General features: G+C 40.8%; 1 protein-coding gene across 2 annotated transcripts in view; it reads right to left on the bottom strand.

Annotated features, from left to right (window-relative positions):
- The window catches only part of Thada (THADA armadillo repeat containing), a 309,811-nt gene that overhangs the window by 70,103 nt on the left and 220,587 nt on the right, over positions 1–19,121 (bottom strand). The window contains exon 32 of one of the 2 annotated variants that reach the window (XM_042675482.1): positions 2,694–2,788. The exons of the other annotated variant lie outside the window; for it this stretch is intronic. Within the exon in view, the coding sequence (XP_042531416.1) occupies positions 2,694–2,788 (95 nt within the window). The remainder of the gene's footprint in view (positions 1–2,693; positions 2,789–19,121) is intronic. 2 annotated transcript variants of the gene reach the window in all.

The raw sequence follows: 19,121 nt of genomic DNA, 5'->3' as shown, positions 1-19,121 counted from the left end.
AAAGCCGGAAGTGGCACTGTGGTTTAAGCGGTAGAGTGCTAGCCTTGAGCTGAAGAGCTGAGGGAAAGCACCCAGGCCCAGAGTTCAGGCCCCACGACTGGACCTCCCCCCCCCAAAAAAAACAATGAGAATATAAGTAATTTTATTTAATAATTTTTATTTTGAGTAAGACTTTTTTTGGAGGGTACTAGTTCAGGGGCTTGAAATTTGGGCCTGGGCACTGTCCTTGGGCTTTTGTTGCTCAAGGCTAGTGCTCTACCACAGCTCCATTTCTTTAGGTAGTTTATTCAAAATAAGAATCTCATGGGCTGGCTTTGAATTATGACCCCCAGAATTTACCCTCCTGAGTAGCTAGGATTATAGGTGTGAGCCACCAGTGCAGGCTTTTTTTCTGGATCAGTCAGGCATGGTATCCCTAGTCAAGTAGATTCCTGACAAACTATCTTTATGATCACACTGTATTGAAGTGGAAACTACATAGTAACAGTTTGGAGCTAGGTACCAGTGTCATACACCTATAATCCTAGCTAATCAGGAGGCTGAGATCTGAAAATTGAGGCTTGAAGCAATCCTGAGCAGAAAAGTCTGTGGCACTCTTCTCTACAGTTAGCCAGCAAAATGCTGGATTAAATATGCGTAGTTCAAATGGTAGAGCGCCAGTCATGAGTAGAAAAGCCAAGCTGGAGTGTGAGATCCTGAGCTCATGCCCAAGTACTGGCAAACACAGAAAAAAAGAGTTAGGAAAGAGTAATTTTAATTTTGTCTTCATGGAGCCAAGCTTATCAATAAGAGAAAAGAAGATGGGGAAAAGATATTTGACAACACACAACAGTTAATTCTCTTCTAGACCAGAGATAATGATACGAAACGAGCCAAGAAAAATACAATTCAAATAAGCCAAAGATTACTGTCAGCCACAAAACTCTGTCAGGATCCTTATGTATCCTTTAGATACACACATAAGCAGTTAAGTGCATGGAATAAGGAAGTGATGTACAGAGATAGCAGAAATCTAACATCCAATTTATTTTATCTATAATTTTTGGACTTCAGTCAAGTATAAATTAAGGTGGATATAATACTGAGGTCTCTAATAGCTAAGGTTTATGTAGTTTGTTATGTAAATGATACTCTCAAGAATAAAAGGAGGGGGGCTGGGAAGGTGGCTCAGTGGTAGAGCGCTTGCCTTGCATGCATGAGGCCCTGGGTTCGATTCTTCAGCACCACCTAAGCAAAAAGAAAAAAGCTGGAAGTGGCGCTGTGGTTCAAGTGGTAGAGCACTAGCCTTGAGCTGAAGAGCTGAGGGACAGCACCCAGGCCCAGAGTTCAGGCCCCACAACCGGACCCCCCACCAAAAAAAAAAAAGAAAGAATAAAAGGAGGGCACTGTTCATAATTACACTGAGGCAAGCAAGAGGTGTGTAGAACTGCACTTTTTAGTGCTACCATATGATCCTGTGCTACTAAATGGACACAACAGCTGCCCCTAGGCAAGGATGTGGAACAGAGGACAATGGCTGTGTTCTCATTACCTCGGCACGGCCACAGAGGCTTTGTGGACTATTACACATCAGTCTGGGGGAGATGGTTTTGCACTCCTTGTCCCTGCTTCCTGCAAAGCATTTTAAATGGGTTCGAATTGGGGAACAGGGTTCCATATGGACAGAGCTGGACTCTGACAGCCTGAACATATTTACTGAAGACAACAAATCATTGACAGACTAAATGTAACCAAGGAAAGGCCTGGCCTGCTTGTGCTCAAAATCTGACTTTGTAATCGTAGCCTCTTTAGACAGCCCTAATCAATTAGAAGAGGCAGATTTTTAACCAGTTGCAGGCTCATTATCCTGCACTCCAGTTTGTGTTGATGAAAATCAGTTTCAGTCTGTGGCCTGGAACTCATGTACAGCACTTCCTGTGGCCTCTTATATAAACACATAAAAATTTTTTTTGGGTTGTCCTTCTCCCTTAAAAAAACATTTTGTGAATCATTAATAAAATAGAACAATTGTATGTGGATCTGTGGCAGAAACATACATGACCTAGAGACATGTATGAAGTCAGAGCCTGAGGAAGCAGTTCTTACATGGGGAGATTTGATGACTGGGGCTCAAATTTGCAGCTCTAGTATCAAATGAGAAGGCTTGGTGATTGCACAAGATGGAACAGAATAAACAATTTTTGTTTGTTTGTTTTTTTGTTTTGTGGTCATGGGCCTGAACTCTGGGCTGGGCACGGACCCTCAGAGCTCTTCAGCTCAGGCCAGCACTCTGCCATGAGTCACAGCACCATTCCCAGCTTTTTCTACTTATGTGGTGCTAAGGAATCGAACCCAGGGCCTCATGCATGCAAGGCAAGCACTCTACCACTGAGCCACCTTCCCAGCCCAGAATAAACAATTTCTAAAGATGTACAATGAAGATGCAAAGGACAGGAAGAAGCCAAGGCTTCTAAAACACAAAGGTATCTGAGCAGATTTCATACTCTTCCCTCAATGACCAAATGGACCATATTTAACAGTAAACTTCTAAGCAAATAAGGACAAGTTTACTTGAGAAGCTTCTAGGAGGGAGCTATAAAGACATGGTTGAATTCTAACATGTGGGAGAAGTATGTGGTAGAACTGTTAAAAACCCCATCCACATTTCAATGGCCTCTAACTATTCCAAAATAAGATATAACTATGAATCATACCTGGCTGATTGACCTTTGGAGGTCTGTCGAGGCAGTAAGTCAAGAGGAAGAGAATATCAATATATACGGCTCTGGTCACCAAACATGGATTCTGTCTAGAAAGGTAAAGAACAGAAAATATCTTGATTATTTTCTCTCCCTCAGGCCTAAGTCACAAGAAGGAGAAAATGGGTGCTTTCTACTAGGCACATCATGAGGCTTAGACAGTTTTGATGATGATTGAAATAAGGTAGGTACACAATCATAAGTGGTAAGAAAAATCAGCAACACAAGTGAGAAAGCAAGTTTGAGTGCATATGGTAGAGGCTACGTGGGCCCAAACAGCTAATACTCTATTACTCTGGCTTTAAATAAAACAAGTGAAAGGTCAGCAAAAATGTAAGATATTATTTTAGTTAGTTGAAAATGAGGTAGAGGAAGAAGAAATGATATAGATTATTCCCCTAAGTGGAGAATTTTGGGGGAAAATTATTGTTCATAAAAATTATGCATTTAATACTGTGGAGAAAAAGAATCTGTAGACTCAAAACAACCAAATGAGCAATGAACATGTAAGATTAACAATCACTGGTGCTGATATTTTTTGTTCAATAAACGGAATGTTTTCTTTCTTGCAACAGTGATTTTAACAGTAAGTGGCTTAAGGACAGTCTTTTGAGAATGGTGCTTGAAGGGCCCTGACTCTGAGGCTTGGTTCATATTGACCACAGATGAGGCTAGGCTCTCTTTGATGTGCTAATGACCTGGCACAAGTGGTAAAATCAATAGGACACAACTAAGTCTGAGTCTTGTGGCTTTGCCACCTGATACCATTGTAACTGGAAAAGACTCCTTACCTGTACCATGGGAACATTACCGACATTACTGTCTCATTGTGAGTCACAGTAGTGACTGTCAAGGTGGTGTAGTTAACTGGCTGGGGTACCAGCTCAAGGAGGGCTCATCCTCAGCTCTTCTCTACTTCCAATGTAACAGAGATGGCACAGAAATGGAGACTAGTTTCTTGGCTGGCAGATGTCTTAAACCAATCTTCTTGTTCTGTGTTCACACTTTTACCATTTCCTTTCATGTCTGTCCTAAACTGCTCACACAACTGGCATATATAAGCTAGCATACACTCAAATATGAAAAATACATCATTGTTGAATCTGGATGGTGGTATATGACTAGAATTCTGGCATATAGGAAACTGAGGCAGGAGGATCAAGCCTGAGTTATGTTGTTAGACTCTATCTCAAAAAGAAAAACAACTCTATATTAATCAGACACTTCTAACTTGAAACAGAACTGTGCTGTATCTTGGTGTCTGTGCTGTTGAGCTGCCCTACCTTAGTCTCGTAGACTAGCTTCCCTTACAGTCAATACCTGCTTGTTCTTAAGACTCCTACATACTAAATCTACAGTTTGTATTCCTTGTTTCTGGCTTATAAGTATACCTATGCAGATCTATTTTTAAAACTTAAAAATTAAGTTTTTTAAACTTAGTTAAAAAAATAGGCAGTATGTGCGTGTGGTATACAAAATGGCATTTATGCAGCCCCCCCCACCCCCTCCTCTGCCCAGTCTGTGAAACCACTATCACTATTTACTGTCTGACCCTTCCAGGCTCCTTGTATTCGTTTATACCCTACTTGTTTATCTTCACAAAATGATGGCTTACTATTATACCAAGTTCTAGGCTTTACTATTTCCCACTAACGTGTTTTAGATAACTTTCTACTAGGTCTCTCTTTCTTTTCCTTTTTTAAGTGGAACTGCTCCAATTCATGGATCTCTCCATTTCTCTTTGACAGAACTGAGATCAAGATTTTGTTTTTAGGTCTGAGACCAGGATTCAAACTCAATAATTGATGCTTCTACTCATTGGTTGGCAACCTATCAATAAACCACGCCTCCAAACTTGAGATCAAGATATTTTGCTACTAAAAAACAATGTTGTGCCAAATGTGGTGGCACAGGCCTGTAATCCCAGCATTTGGGAAGTTGAGGCAGGAAGATCCTGAGTTTGAGTTATATAGCATAGCTATAAAGCTGGGCCTGGCTATCCAGCATAACCATGTTTTAACAAAACAAGCAGTGCTATAATAAATCTATCTGGTTAACAGTTTTGTGCATATGGATGTTTACTTAGAGGCAAAGTTCTCAGAAGCCTATTGCTGGACCAAGGTATTTGAACATTTAAAATTTTCATTGATTTGACAAGATGTTCACCAATAAAGCTCTGTCATTTTACATATTCATCAACTATGTCTAGGAATGCCATTTCCCCCACAATCTGAACACCATAGTTCATTTAAATTTTTTGACCTATGCCAAGATGATAAGTGAAAAATAATATCTAATTTTTTTTTTCTTCTTGTCAGTCCTGGGTCTTGAACTCTGGGCCTTGGATCCATCCCTGAGCTCTTTTTGATCAAGGCTAGTGGCTCTACTACTTTGAGCCACAGCACCATTTCTAGTTTTCTGGTGATTAATTGGAGACAACATGGATTTTCCTGCCTGGGCTGGCTTTGAACCGTGATCCTCAGATCTCAGCCTCCTGAAATTACAGGTGTAAGCCATCAGCACCTGGCTATTTGATTACTTTTATTATGGGTGAGATTGACCACTCCCTTTCATATGCTTCTTAAAAGATACTTCAATTTCCTTTCCTTTGACTATGTTCAAAGATTTGTGGGAGCTCTTTGTATATAGAGATCTGCATTTGTCACAGTTGTTGCAAATACTTTGCACAGTTTGTCATTTTTAACTTTATAATTCTTCTGCAATTAAGAAATGTTTATTCTTATGCAGTCAAATACATTGATTTTTAAAAAAATATCTCCTGGGTTTATGTAAGCTTATAAAGTCTGACTCTTTTCTAGATATTACACATATTTTAAATTTCCCATATCTTCTCTTAGTATTTTTACAGCTCATATTAAAAAATACATTGCCTTGGATTATGCTTGTATATTTGCATAATTTTCTAATCTTGCTCTTCCTTTCATCTATATTTCACCCTTCCATCATCTATCATAATACACAGACCATAACAGAAGCCCACAATCTATGAAATTTATCTCGAGATTAGTGTTTTCACTTTTGGGAATTTCACTGCTGAACAGCTGGGGGTTCTTACTGCCAAAGAAAGGGAAAGAAAGCTAAAAAACCCAACATGGAGCTGATCCTGAGGCAGAGAATTCAATAAACTACCAGATATCTAGCAAAGGGGTAAGCAAATGGCCCCCAACAACAGGTAGAATGCTTCTAGTGCATCCCATTTTGAGCTACTATGGGAAGAAGATGCATATTACATGGGTTTCTGGCCTCTGAGAATTTTGCCTGCTTTTGCAAAGAAAGACAAACTCTGAGATAAGATAAAAAAGTTAAAGGAAAATATATACTAGGCTGGACTAGAGAAGTGGTAAGGGGGGCTGGGAAGGTGGCTCAGTGGTAGAGCGCTTGCCTTGCATGCATGAGGCCTTGGGTTCGATTCCTCAGCACCACATAAGCAGAAAAAATTAAAAAAAAAAAGCCGGAAGTGGCGCCGTGGCTCAAGTGGTAGAGTGCTAGCCTTGAGCTGAGGGACAGCGCCCAGGCCCAGAGTTCAGGCCCCACGACCGGACCCAAGAGAAGTGGTAAGGGCTTATAAAGATGTATTTCCAAAAACTCAGTCAGTGTAAGATGGGAAAAACTTATATTGACAAAGATGACAAAGAAAGGCATTTAAGGGGGGGGGGGGGCGGCGGGGAAGGAACAGGTACTGGTGGCTCATACTTGTAATCCTAGCTACGCTGAAGGCTGTAATTTATCTGAGGATTGTGGTTTGAAGCCAGCCTGGGAAGGAAAGTCCATGAGACTCCAATTAACCACTCAGAAAAAGCTGGAAGTGGTACTGTGGCTCAAGTAGTAGATCGCTAGTCTTGAGCAAAACAAGTTTTGGGAAAGTGCCCAGGCCCTGAGTTCAGGCCCTAGAACTGGAAAAAGATAAAAATTAAAAATAAAATAAAGTAAATAAAAAGAGGAAGAAAACAGATGTGGGAAGGAATCTGTCAGCTTGTTCAGGGATATGTGGATGTGCTGCAAAAGCAGAAACATGAGCAAGGCAACCTAGCTTTCAAGAGCTGGGCTACATTGATTGGGTATTCCCTAGTGTCATAATTTACTGCCTGATGCCATGTGGCCTCCCAGAGTCAGGGCCACATGCCTTGGATGTTTTCCCATGGAGCCAGATAAAACTATAAAGGAAAAGGGTGTTTTGTTTTTTGTTTTGTTTTGTTTTTGGAAATTGGTTTGCATTACATGTCTGATGAGTAGGGTTTCTAAGAAATAGTTAACAAATATTTCTAAATGAACAAAGAAAAAGCTGGTAAACTTTAGGGATGCTGTTAAGCTACATTGTACTGTATTTCCTGGAGGCCCTGGCACAAGGTGGTGACCTGCCTGGCCTCCTGGGACATATCTGGGACTGTTCTGGCTGCTTCATGTCTGTGAAGCAATCAACCAAGTTGCTACAATCAAAAGAATCATGGAGGCTCCCTCAAATGCTACCACTTTAGATTCTAGGAACAGAGGATCTGAACCATAATGTAGTCCATCCCTGGCTTTGAGGTAGCTCAGCAGTGTTCCAGACTCCACCCTCTAGGACAGCCACATAACAGCCCTGTCTGGAGTCACAGAGTTGGGCTTTCTCTGAACTGGCTTCTAAGTCAGGAAAATACTTTTTTTTCTTTTCCTTCTTCTCGTGCTATTACTTGATGTTTGTTCTGACTCGGAATCGGCACACTGTGAGTTCAGGGTGAGCCAGAGGTTTGTTCCTGGCCTGTCAAGCCACTTTGATGATAGGAATAAAATCCCAAAGAACAGCAAGCCAGCTGGACAGGAAACCAAGCCACAGGGTTTTGGTGGGCTTGGGGATTTTTTTCTACCCCTAAATGGAAAAATCCTGGCATGGGGCATGGTCTAATGAAGATTTATAGTGCTTGAAAAACAAAACAAAACCCAAGAAGTGGTCAGGGTCTAACAGATGGGCTGAAAAACAGCCTAATAGTGGCTTTATAAGGGGTAGAAGGAATCAGGTATGAGGACTAAGTTTATATATATGAAATGAAATAAAGGTATTTTTAAGAACCCTGCTTTCTTCACTGTGTTTATAAAAATCATTTGCCCCTTGACAAATATCCACCCGAGAACCTGATTAATATGTTTTTGCCTTGGGAAATCTCTGAACTTCATTAAACCTCCTGCCCTCTCTCCTGGAAGTTGGGGAGAAGCAGAAGGTAGGGCAGAAAGAGTTAGGCTTCTGAGACACGTTCACAATGGTCCTAGTGTCTAGAAGACAGCAGGAGCTCTTGGGAAGTCTGTGATAAATTATTCACTTCTCCTGGCTCTTCCGGAATCCCAGTGCCTGCAGATCTTTTTAACTAAGGCCTATTCATTCAGAAAACATTTATTCAGAGGCAACCAAGAGCCAGAAATAGTGTCAGGGTTTGGAAACATGGAGATGAAAGAATTCAGTGACACAGTCACTGCCCTCAAGGAACTTAGAGTCCTGAATAGTGTTTTTCAAACTGCAAGTTATAGCCCATTTGATTGGTTATGAAATCAACTAGTGGGTGGTGACTAGCATCAGAGAAAGGAAAGGAAGAAAGGAGGTACAGAAAGAGAGTGAGAGAGAAGGAGAAAAATAAATCAGTGTGTCAAAGTAGTAAGAGTAAGCCTTGGTTCATTAATTCATTTGTTACATACAAGGACTTCTAAAAAGTCCTTGCCCAGAATACTTTTTTACTAAGTTATTTATATATATTTATATGTATGTATATATAAATATATTTAATATATTTAAATGAAAGGTAAATAATTAATGAAATGAAACAATATAATTATTAATTGATTTGTTTCAATGAATCATTCTTTTTCTTTTCTAGGTGATAAGATATACTATAAGCCAGGCACTGGTGACTCATGCTTATAATCCTAGCTACTCAGGAGGTTGAGATCTAAGGATCATGGTTTGAAGCCAGCCTAGGCAGGAAAGTCCATGAGATTCTTATCTCTAACTATAGAAAAAGCCAGAAGTGGTGCTGTGGCTCAGTGGTAGAGCACTAGCCTTGAGCAAAATGATCTCAGGGACAGTGCCTAGGCCAAGTTCAAGCCTTAGGACAAGCAAAAAAAAAAAAAAAAAAAAAAAAAAAAAGACACACTACACTACACTGATTGGTAGCAACAGGGGTATGGTATCTATTTTGATATCTAAAATGGTGGTAGATACATTGAAATTAGTATGCTATTCCTGAAATTAAATATGCTAAATCTTCAGTAAATCTCCTGTCATTTCCCTCCACCCCCCCCCCCCGACTGTTCATATATTACATGGCTATTATTAAAACCTTAAACCATGAGAGATTTCATGGGTCATTAAGTATTTAGTGTGTCTGAGTGTATGCATATACATATCCAGCATGCAGACACACAGTCATATGTATTAAGGCCAAATATAAAAAGTATTTCATGTTGTGAAATACTTAGCAATTTGAAAGCTACTAATTTAATGGGAGAAATCTATAGCCAATCATACTACAGTATATAAGATCAACAAACTAAAAATGAAAGATAGTTGAGAAGGATAGCATTCTGTCTTTTCCTAATGAGTCAAGAAGGGTTTTGTGTTCTGAAGATAGACCATGAGCAGTACTCCAATAGAGGAAGCAGTAGGTTCAAAGACCTGGATACATAACCGTTTGAGAGATAGCAAGAAGTACTAAAGGGATATGGAAGAGGGAGTGACTGCAGGAAATGATACAAGAATGGGCAAATTCTGTGAAACTAGATGGACTTCCTGGAAGGTACAATGCATAAGTAACTCAGAAGCACTCACTATCATCTTTTTTTTTTTTTTCCCTTAAATTTTATTGTAGAGGTGATATACAGAGTGATATATACAGTTACGTGGTTCAGGTAATGAGTACATTTCTTTTGAACAGTGTCACCCCCCTCCCTCATTCTCTCCTAGTTTTTTTCCTTCCAGCTTCCCTCCCCCTAAAGTTGTACAGTTCATTTCCAACATAGTGTGTGGGTTTCACTGCTTAACTGAGAGGGCTAGAAACAGTTGCTTTGGCCTTAGCAGCTGGGGTCTGTTAGTCTTTTAGGAACTTGATCTGGACTTCAACAGTATTAGCTCTGGGTCACCCTACTCCTCAGTACTACTCCCTCAGAATCCTGACTGGACTGACAGGGAAACTTTCTGAGCACTGTAGAGTTATCCTTACTGGGTAGAAAGGGGGTGGGGGGGGGGGGAAGGGCAAATTTCAGGCCTGGTTTAAGAGGATGGAGACCAACAAAATACTCATAAAACAATCAATGTGAATGTCATGGAGGAGGGGCTTGGACACATGGAAGGACTTGGGCTGAGTCAAGAAAAGGAATTCCAGATACCAAACAGGTGCATCTCACAGGCTGACAGCTAGGAATGACTCTGGGTCTTGAGTCCTGGCAGGAACTCATCACAGTGTCTGAGTTTTTCTTATCATGTCTCCTATGTAGGCCATAAGGAAGAGAAGCAGAGTGGCTTATGGCCTAGAGCCAGCAGTGAGCCTGGCTACAGCACCCTGGACTATCAGCTGTGATACACTATGCCATCAGCAGCAAGACTGACTGTGGCACTCTGCACTGACAGCTGGCCAACCCAGATTTTGGGGGTGGAGATAGGGGGAGAGATATAGAGTCAAGGGAAAAGGCAGAAGGGGCAGGATGAATATAGAAGAAATGAAGAGGCTAGAGAATGGGAGAATATAACATTCCCATATGTTTTATGAATCATATTCGACACCATACGTTCCTCAAAGTCCATCCTCTAGTATGCCTTCAATGACTGAACAGCCTCCCAGGAAATCTGAATGTCTGGTTTCATCAAAGATATTTCATTCACCTTCCTTTGGTCACCCAGAGGTCCCTCTGGCCTTCCTTATAATACAGGTAGTTCTGTTGCTGCAATGGTGGCCCCTACAAAGCAGACACCACATTTTGTGTTTGGTTTCAAAAGGAAGAACTGCTGTGGTCAGGGGGTAGGAGGCCATTCTTTGATACAGGACACATTAGGCCATGTAAATGCAGAAATCTAAATGGAACAAAAAGCCCCTCTCTCTCTCCTGTTTTGATTTCTATTTTTACTCCAGACTCTAGCCAAGAAACCATCATATGGCTTTCTTTGAGAAAAAACAGAATATGTTTAAACTATGATGATCACGAAATACAGAATATATATATATATATATATATATATATATATATATATATATATATATATATATATATAAAATTGTTACTGTTGTTATGGGCCTTGAACCCTGAGCCCTGGCACTGTCCCTGAGCTCTTCAGCTCAAGACTAGCAGCTAGCACTCTACCACTTGAACCACAGGACCACTTCTGGTTTTCTAGTGGTTAGCTGGAGATAAGAGTCTGACAGTTTCCTGCCTGGGCTGAGATCCTCAGATATCAGCCTTTTTAGTAGCTAGGATTACAGGTGTGAGGCCCCGGTGCCCAACCTACAATATATATTTTTGAACAAGCTTCCCCACTTCCAGTGTAAATAGGATTTAAATCTTCAGTCAGGCGATTTCTTAGCAGCTTACAGGGCCTGGTGGCTCCTGGGCCTTCACATTTACCTTGTGTTTGACAGGAGGAAGTGTGATGGCAGGGCTGCAGTTTTTACTGTGTGCTCCATCATCCATCCAGTCTTCTTTGATCTGGAGCTTTGCAAGCATTCATACTCATGTCCTATGTAACCAGCATCCAGGGAATTCTCATGGGGTCCCTACGTACTAAGACCATGAGCTGTGACTGTCTCCAAAGACACTGGCTGCCATGCACCGCAGAGCACAATGGGTTTCCCTTGGGGAAGTAGCAGAGGATCTTCATCCCTTTATTAGGATTCTAGGGAGGCATATACATGGCCTGCAGCCTGCAGAAATCAGTAGGTCTTCTCAGACCAAGGCCAAGGTCCCAACTTCCTCTGCTTCCTCTGGGAATGGCACTGCTAAGGAGGAAATCCACAACCTAAAGCCATGACTTTGCCTTTTTCCTCTATGAATGCTCACCTGCCTTCTCAGTAAACTCCCCAGAGGCCCTCATATTTTTCCATCTTTCTATTAGGCATCTTTTTCTCATTAATGCACTAACACTCAAGCTATGTGCAGAGAATGATGAAAAAGCCCTTGTGTGGAGCTTGGGATTTGTTCAAAGCCTGAGGAAACTGTTTTAGAGAATGTATGTTTTTATTCCTTTTTATGAGAGATGCATGTTTCCCTCCCTCTGTGACTTGTTTAAAAGTAAAGTTTAATATGCTGCCAGAGAAATTGCTGGTTAATAACTTAATAAGCTATGTGCTAGGAATCATGGGAAAAAAGTAGTATCCAAGAAAACTTTTATTGTATAGTTTAGAGCTTAAAGCACATGCAGTGTCAATTATTATATAGAATGCAACAGAAGTCCCTTTGCTTTTCAAAGTTACTTTTTCTCTAGAAGTATAAAAAGAATAAATAAATGAGGAGAATGGGAACTTCAGGATGTTGCACGAGAAGTCTGGACATACTAAAACCAAGAATTTCTTACTGCATGCTGTGGTTAATGTTAACTTGGCAAGGCACATGCTTAGACCTCAGCACCAGAAATAATAATTATTATAATAAACTATATTATACTAAAGTTTTGTCTTCAGAAAATATTCCTATCTTATTTTATCTTTATATAATTCTTAAGAGGGAAGAAAAATAGGTATTACTATTCCTGTTTTTCCAAATCAACAAAGTTTTTCATTTAGCTCAAGTGACCTACTCAAGATCAGGGCAAAAGCCAAGAATAGAATCAAGGTTTTCTAGACAAACAAATTGTATCTATGTGTCCAAACAAAACCAGATGAAAAGTAGGACACTGTGCCAATCAAATAGAGCATGTCCGTGTGTACCCACACATCCTGGTGTTGGGCCTGGTAGCTGGTCTGGGAAAAGTGATGCTCTAAGCACCAGCTTCTCCCATGAGGAACAACAGTAAGGTGAATTTCCAACAGGGCTAATCATGTTCATAAAGATTTAGATACACGACAATAGGTATTTTCCATTTCCATATTTGATTCAACCTTTCATATGGTCATAGCTGTTAGTCGCCATATATTCCTCTCCATCCTCATCTTTTTTTTTTTTTTGTGAAAATATGGTACAAAGGGGTTACAATTACATGGGCAAGGTAATGAGTATATTTCTTATCAAGCATTTTTGCCTCCTCCTTTGTTTCCCCTTCCCATCCCTTCTCATCTTCTTCCCCTCCCCCCAATCCTCATCTATTTTATACCTTTACTTGAGAGCTTTCTACTCTGTAGATAAAAACAGAGACCTAACAGCAGTATAGGCCACACCATTCTAGGGCAGTTGAGTAGGGCCCAGAACTAGACCCAGTGACCTTATAGGCATTCTGTGTCTCTGGACTCCAGTGCAGTGCTCTTGTTTTCAGGCTAGAGGCTTTCCATTCACCAAGTGCATCTAAAACTGGCCCTCCCAGTTGCTGTATTGCAGTACAAGGTATGTGGGCTGAAGAGAGCCCCTCTGGCTCAGGGAGTCCTGGTATGAGATCCTGAATGTGCATGTCCTCCAGGTCATTTCAATCAGTGAGGATAACTCTGGGCAACATGAGCACACATCTATCTGAAGGGAGGGAGGGAAGAAGGCTTTGGAGGGATATTCCTCTGACTCACTCATGTAGTCTACATTCCCCACAAGCCTTCCTGGAGGTGGCCTTGAGCCTGGTCACACAGGGCAAACGTACTAAGGCTGAGTCAGTTCATTACAAGGGCACCTAAGTGCTCTTGCCAGGTCTGTGCATTGCCAGAAAGCCTGTAGTCAGTTAGGGTACTAGGTACTATCTCCAAAATGACACTACTGCAAAATAGTTATATGTCCTGGGAGAATGTATGCATTAGAACTTAGAACTTGTTGGTCAGATTAAGTGGCAGATAAGCAGTTGAGAGTGAATTTCTGAGGAAAGAGGACCCAGAACAGATATATCTGACAGTAAGAAAGTCTGAAGCACATAGCCTATCTAGGGAAAGCAGCTTCTGAGAGAGAGTCCCAGGCAGCCTAGGGTACAGAGGTATAAGATTTTCTACCAGGATGATCAGGCACCAGGAAAAGATGGCAACAGGTTAAGAGGCAAGAAAGAAACATGTTACTTATATCACTAATGATATCAAGCTCTGCGCCAGACACATCTGTGAACTAAGAAGGGTGCCTTTCCAATATGTTACCTCTTCTGCAAATATTGGTCTAGATTAGCTCAGTTTTGCAATAGGGGGACAAGGTACTTTTCTTATCCTCTTCTGGGACTTCTAATGGGAGGGAAGCCATATAATAGGTGGGTCTCCAGGCCTACACACCCTAGACTGAACCATATTCACCATCTCTATCATCCTGAATTCCATATAAGCTTCTCTTTGAAGAATTCCACTGGGTTAGACAATCTCTAAACTCCTTCCTCCTTTTTTAAACTATAAATTCTGTGGTTCTATTGTTCCCTTCATAATACTGGACAGATAAAAGCCATGTGATCTCAAATGCACACAAGTATCTCTACTCCCATGACTAGAAAACTTGGGGTGCAATGGGTGCTTCTAGGTGACATAGAGCTGATAGATGTTACTAAAGAGTTAACTACCAAGAGAGAACAGAAATTTTGTTAAGTAAGAGAAGCCAGAAACCCTTAAACATTCCTGAATGCATTTAATGAGCAAACAGACAACAGCCTCTCATCAATGTTGATCTGAGCTTATCCATTTCTTCTTTAAGTCTTGGACCAAGTCCAAGACTTATTCTTTGGGCCAATATTTAAGGGTTGCCACATCTGGTCTTCTATCCACTCTGGCACTGCTCTTCCAAACACAGCATCTCTCCTTTGGTTCTGTCTCCCGACTGCCCACAATATATTACATGCCTTGCTTATAGAATACCATCACACATGCTACCCACCATCTTGACATGTTATTTCCTCAGTACTTTTGGTTTCCAAGTCACCCCTCTGTTCTAAAGCCCTTATCAAATGCTGACTATTCCAGAAAGCCTTCCCTGCCTATCCTAGTCCACATTTTTTCCTGAACTCTAGTACTTATCACATATACTTCTGTTTTTCTTTATTATTGGTTCATCATTTAACATGGATAATCTCTTTTCCTTGTATTAGGCTGGACAACTGACATCCTATGTGGGTTCTATTATACATGCCTAACATACTTCCCACACTGCGGAACTCTACCAAGAAACCCTTGGGCAACAAAGGCACTATAATCTTGCATTGTTCAATCAAAGAAAATTAACCTCAGGTAATAATTAGATCTCATCTAGCCTTATCTCTCCTCCTAAAATACTTCTTTGGCACCCAGCTCACACAAGCCAGCATTTATCACTCCTGTCTCAACTCTAACACACTTTGATTCATTATAGCATTTACTAAATTTGTACTTGCTTATAGTTAATTTAATCTGTAACGGTCTCATTCACATCATTCCTAACAGACACAGTGCCACTCATCTTTATGTTCCTCACTGTGCTATGTTGCTTTGTACTGTCTTGTGCATATGAATTAGCGTTAATTCACTGAGAATGGCTCAATGAAGGTGTTGATTTATCCAAAAGATGGAACATGTTACATACTAAAAGGAAAAAAATATCCCACTATATGAGGGTGCTACATAATATTATGAGAATGTGCCGAGGATACTTAGAGCCTACACTCTCTTGCAAGTTAGGCAATGACAATTTTGCCTAAATCTTCCAACAGTAACACTCCAATAAGCCAACAGCTACAATTAGAAGACCAATATTTCTGAATCTTCTATTGAAGTTATTACCATCTCTATGCTAAGGTAGTAGATTTCTATATTAAAAAAAAAAAGCATCAGCAATTAGAGCTGCTATCTTTTTCTGCTGCTGTGATCTTGGGCAACTTGACCCAAGGCTCAATTGAACATACTGGTCACTTTTAAGTGCTTTTACCCAGACTAGTGTGTATAAGCCTAGCCTGTCAACAAGACATGCTTTGTACATGTGCAAACGTCATGTCTCAAACTTCAAAATTTGAAACTGTGTTTTCAAAAGGAGTATTCAATGAAGAAATGTTTTGTACCTTATTCCATTGGTTTGGGCTGAAATGTGATAACTCCTAATGTTTGTTTCTATTTTAAATAAATACAAACAATATCTCATCTGAAGACATCATGACCTTAAACATTCTTGAGCAGTCTGAAGGAAAGGGAACAAATGTCAATAAACTTGGCTGTAAAATATACCATCTTAATTTCTCTCATCAACTCATAATAACTTCAAAGTGACTGAGATGGAGGATTAAAATCAGGTCTTAAAGAGGGATCCCCTAATGAGAGCTTTGTATCCCCATAAAATCTGAAGACTGAAAGGAAAACAATAATCTCTCTCTCTCTCTCTCTCTCTCTCTTGTGCCCACCATGGGGTCTGAACTCAGGACAGGGCCTGGGTGCCATTCCTGATAGAGGCTAGCTACTTTACCACTTGAGGCATACTTCCACTTCTGGCTTTTCCCACTGATTAACTGGAGATAAGAGTCTCACGGACTTTCTTGACTGGGCTGCCTTTGAACTGTGATCCTCAGACCGTAGCCTCCTGAGGAGCTAGAATTACAAGCATGAGCCATCAGCACCTAGTAATCTCTCTTTTCTAAAATTAGATAAAAGGGGAGAATATTGCAGAAATATTCAAGGGGGAAGGAGGAAAGAATGAAAGGAAGGAAGGGAGGAAGAAAGGGAGGAGAAAAGCAAGCAAGCAATGATGAAACAAACCAAAAAGGAACATATAAGCTCCAACAATGATTGGAAACTTGCTATGTGACTAACCATCCTGTTAAAACTTGTGTCCCTTAACATTTTGGCAGAGACCACAAATGATAGTCTCAAAATGCTACATGATCATATATTTTAACAATTCTGGACTGGATTCATTTCAATGGCATGGAAGGGAAACAGCAACCTGCAGCTTGTAGGAGCTCTTTGCTGGGGAGGGGGTAGTCCCCAAGGCAGGCTGGTTTTGGGAAGGGGCTAGGGAACTGTGGGAAAGTGGAATCAGATCCAAGCCCCAGTATTTCTGCCTGGGAAGTACAGTCTCTTGTGTGAGTAAGTCTGGTGGTTAGAAAATAAGTGCTGTATTCAGCTATTGTAAAGCAAAACAGAATCCTAAACCAGAACTTCAGCAGCTGGCCACAGACCCCTTAGGGAGAAACCGGGGGACTGCTACACAAAAAGCAAGCCCATCTTTGTTTCTAATGAAAATATTTTCTTCACACACTTAAGTCTACAGGCCCTCAGCAGCACACCACTCAGTTTAAGACAGACTAGTAAGAAAGAGAAAAAAGGAAGAGATGGGAGTGTGGATAAGGGTGAAAGGAAAGGAGACAGGAAACCAGCTGGAAATATATGGCCTGGGAGGCAGAAGAACAGATAAAGAACACAGAAGAGTATGAGGAGCATGGGCAAGAAAGCTGAATAGGAAGTGGATGGATCATACAGTCTGTCATGTTTGCAAATCAGAATAACTTAGGGACATAAACCATTAGGTTTGGTTAAGAATAAGTCTTCAGCAAACCTTGACTCCTCTGCCCTCTTTTTTATCAACACTATTTTATTCAAAAATTTCTTCCCAAGGTTGTTTTTCTAGTAACCTTGAGACCTATTCTTGTATTCCTGAGAGCCTGCTTTTTCCCACTATAATATTAAATTGTTAGTTTTCAAAATGATAAATACTCATTTCATGCCAACAAAGCACTGCCCTAGGCCCTGATGCCACAGGGACAGCCGCCCAGACTAGGGAATGTGGACTTCCCATATAGGCAGCCCTGCAATCAAACAGCCTCCTAGTGTAGGTCATACCAGGTAGGTGGGAGTAAGAGAGAAGGCTGGGAAGATACCTTGAGTAGTCACCTGCACTCTTCTGCAGCTCCAGGCCATAGTTCCAAGACCTTGAGTCTGAGGGCAAGGGAACACAGTATTTCTACCTGGGGTTTAGACCATCACAGTGTCTGGCTCCTCAAAGTATGTACTATGTACTGGAACCTGCAGCAGTGAAATCACCTGGAAGCTGGATAAATTCAAAGAAAGAAAGAAAAAGCAGCAAAAAAGGCTCTCTAGTCTCACCACAGTGTGAGAGAGAGAGAGTCTTTAGTCTAACCAGATCACCAGGTGATTAACATGTATTTTTTTCTCTCTGAGACAATGCTTAAGTTTATGTCATTCAAGGCCTGCCTGGATGGGAACAGTGTGGTCCAGAACAAAGCACCTGAGAAGGAACTGAGCCTCCACCACAACTGTAGGCAGTTATCAATAGAGGCTACTCTTGGTCAGCAGTATGAAAATAGATCCCCCAACCTGTGGCTACAAAGGGCTGGGAGTGAGCTATAATAAACTTTATAGTTCTTTCCAGATGTAAAATTCTAGGCCTACAAGTCTATTTGAGAAGACAGTTTTGTTGCCTGCTTTACACTAAAAGTGGTTTTTAATAAATAGCTACAGTACTTCATATAGCATGGAATATGGCTATAATTGCTAGCATATACGTATGTTGAGTAAAGTAATCCAGGTACAGTTTAGTCTATGTATGCCTCACCTCAAAAAAATAAAAATGTGAGGGGGAACAAATGCAGCAATGGTACTCACTGAACACTATACTGAAAATGAACTATATAACTTGTGAGTGAGGATGGGAGGGAAAACTGGAAGTGAGAGAGGGAGGAGGTGATGCTGTCTAAAAAGTACACTCTTTATCTGAGGGTGTAGGACAAACATTAGAATTTATAGGTACATGTAGTAACTTCCTGAATAGAGTCCCAGGGGCATAACAGATAGGAGAGGGATTTGACAAGTGGGACTAACATTAAAACAAAAAGTTTCTGCACAGCTAAGGAAATAGTTCCTAAATTAGAAAGACAGCCAACCAACTGGGAAAAGATCTGTACCAGCAATACATCAGACAAAGGCCTAATATCCAATATATATATATAAAGAGCTTAAAAAACTAACCCCTCCCAAACGTAATATATCAATTACTAAATGGGCAAGGGAACTAAGAGGATACTTCTCAGAAGAAGAGGTAAGAATGGCAAAGAAACACATGAGGAAATGCTCATCATCCCTAGCCATAAAAGAAATGCAAATCAAAACAACTCAGGTTCCATCTCACCCCAGTTAGATTGGTCAACATTTTGAATTCGAACAACAAATGCTGGTGGGGATGTGGGGAAAAAAGAACCCTACTGCACTGCTGGTAGGAATGTAAACTAGTACAACCACTCTAGAAAGCAGTCTGGAGGTTTCTTATAAAACTAAACATAGACCTTCCCTACAACTCAGCCATACCACTCCTAGGCATCTACCCTGAGCATCA

The sequence above is a fragment of the Dipodomys spectabilis genome, unplaced genomic scaffold, assembly GCF_019054845.1.
Source record: "Dipodomys spectabilis isolate Male_0828 unplaced genomic scaffold, ASM1905484v1 ptg000026l, whole genome shotgun sequence".
Classification (NCBI taxonomy): Eukaryota; Metazoa; Chordata; class Mammalia; order Rodentia; family Heteromyidae; genus Dipodomys; species Dipodomys spectabilis.
Note: the sequence above shows the minus strand (reverse complement) of the source record. Positions and strands in the feature narration are given on the sequence as shown.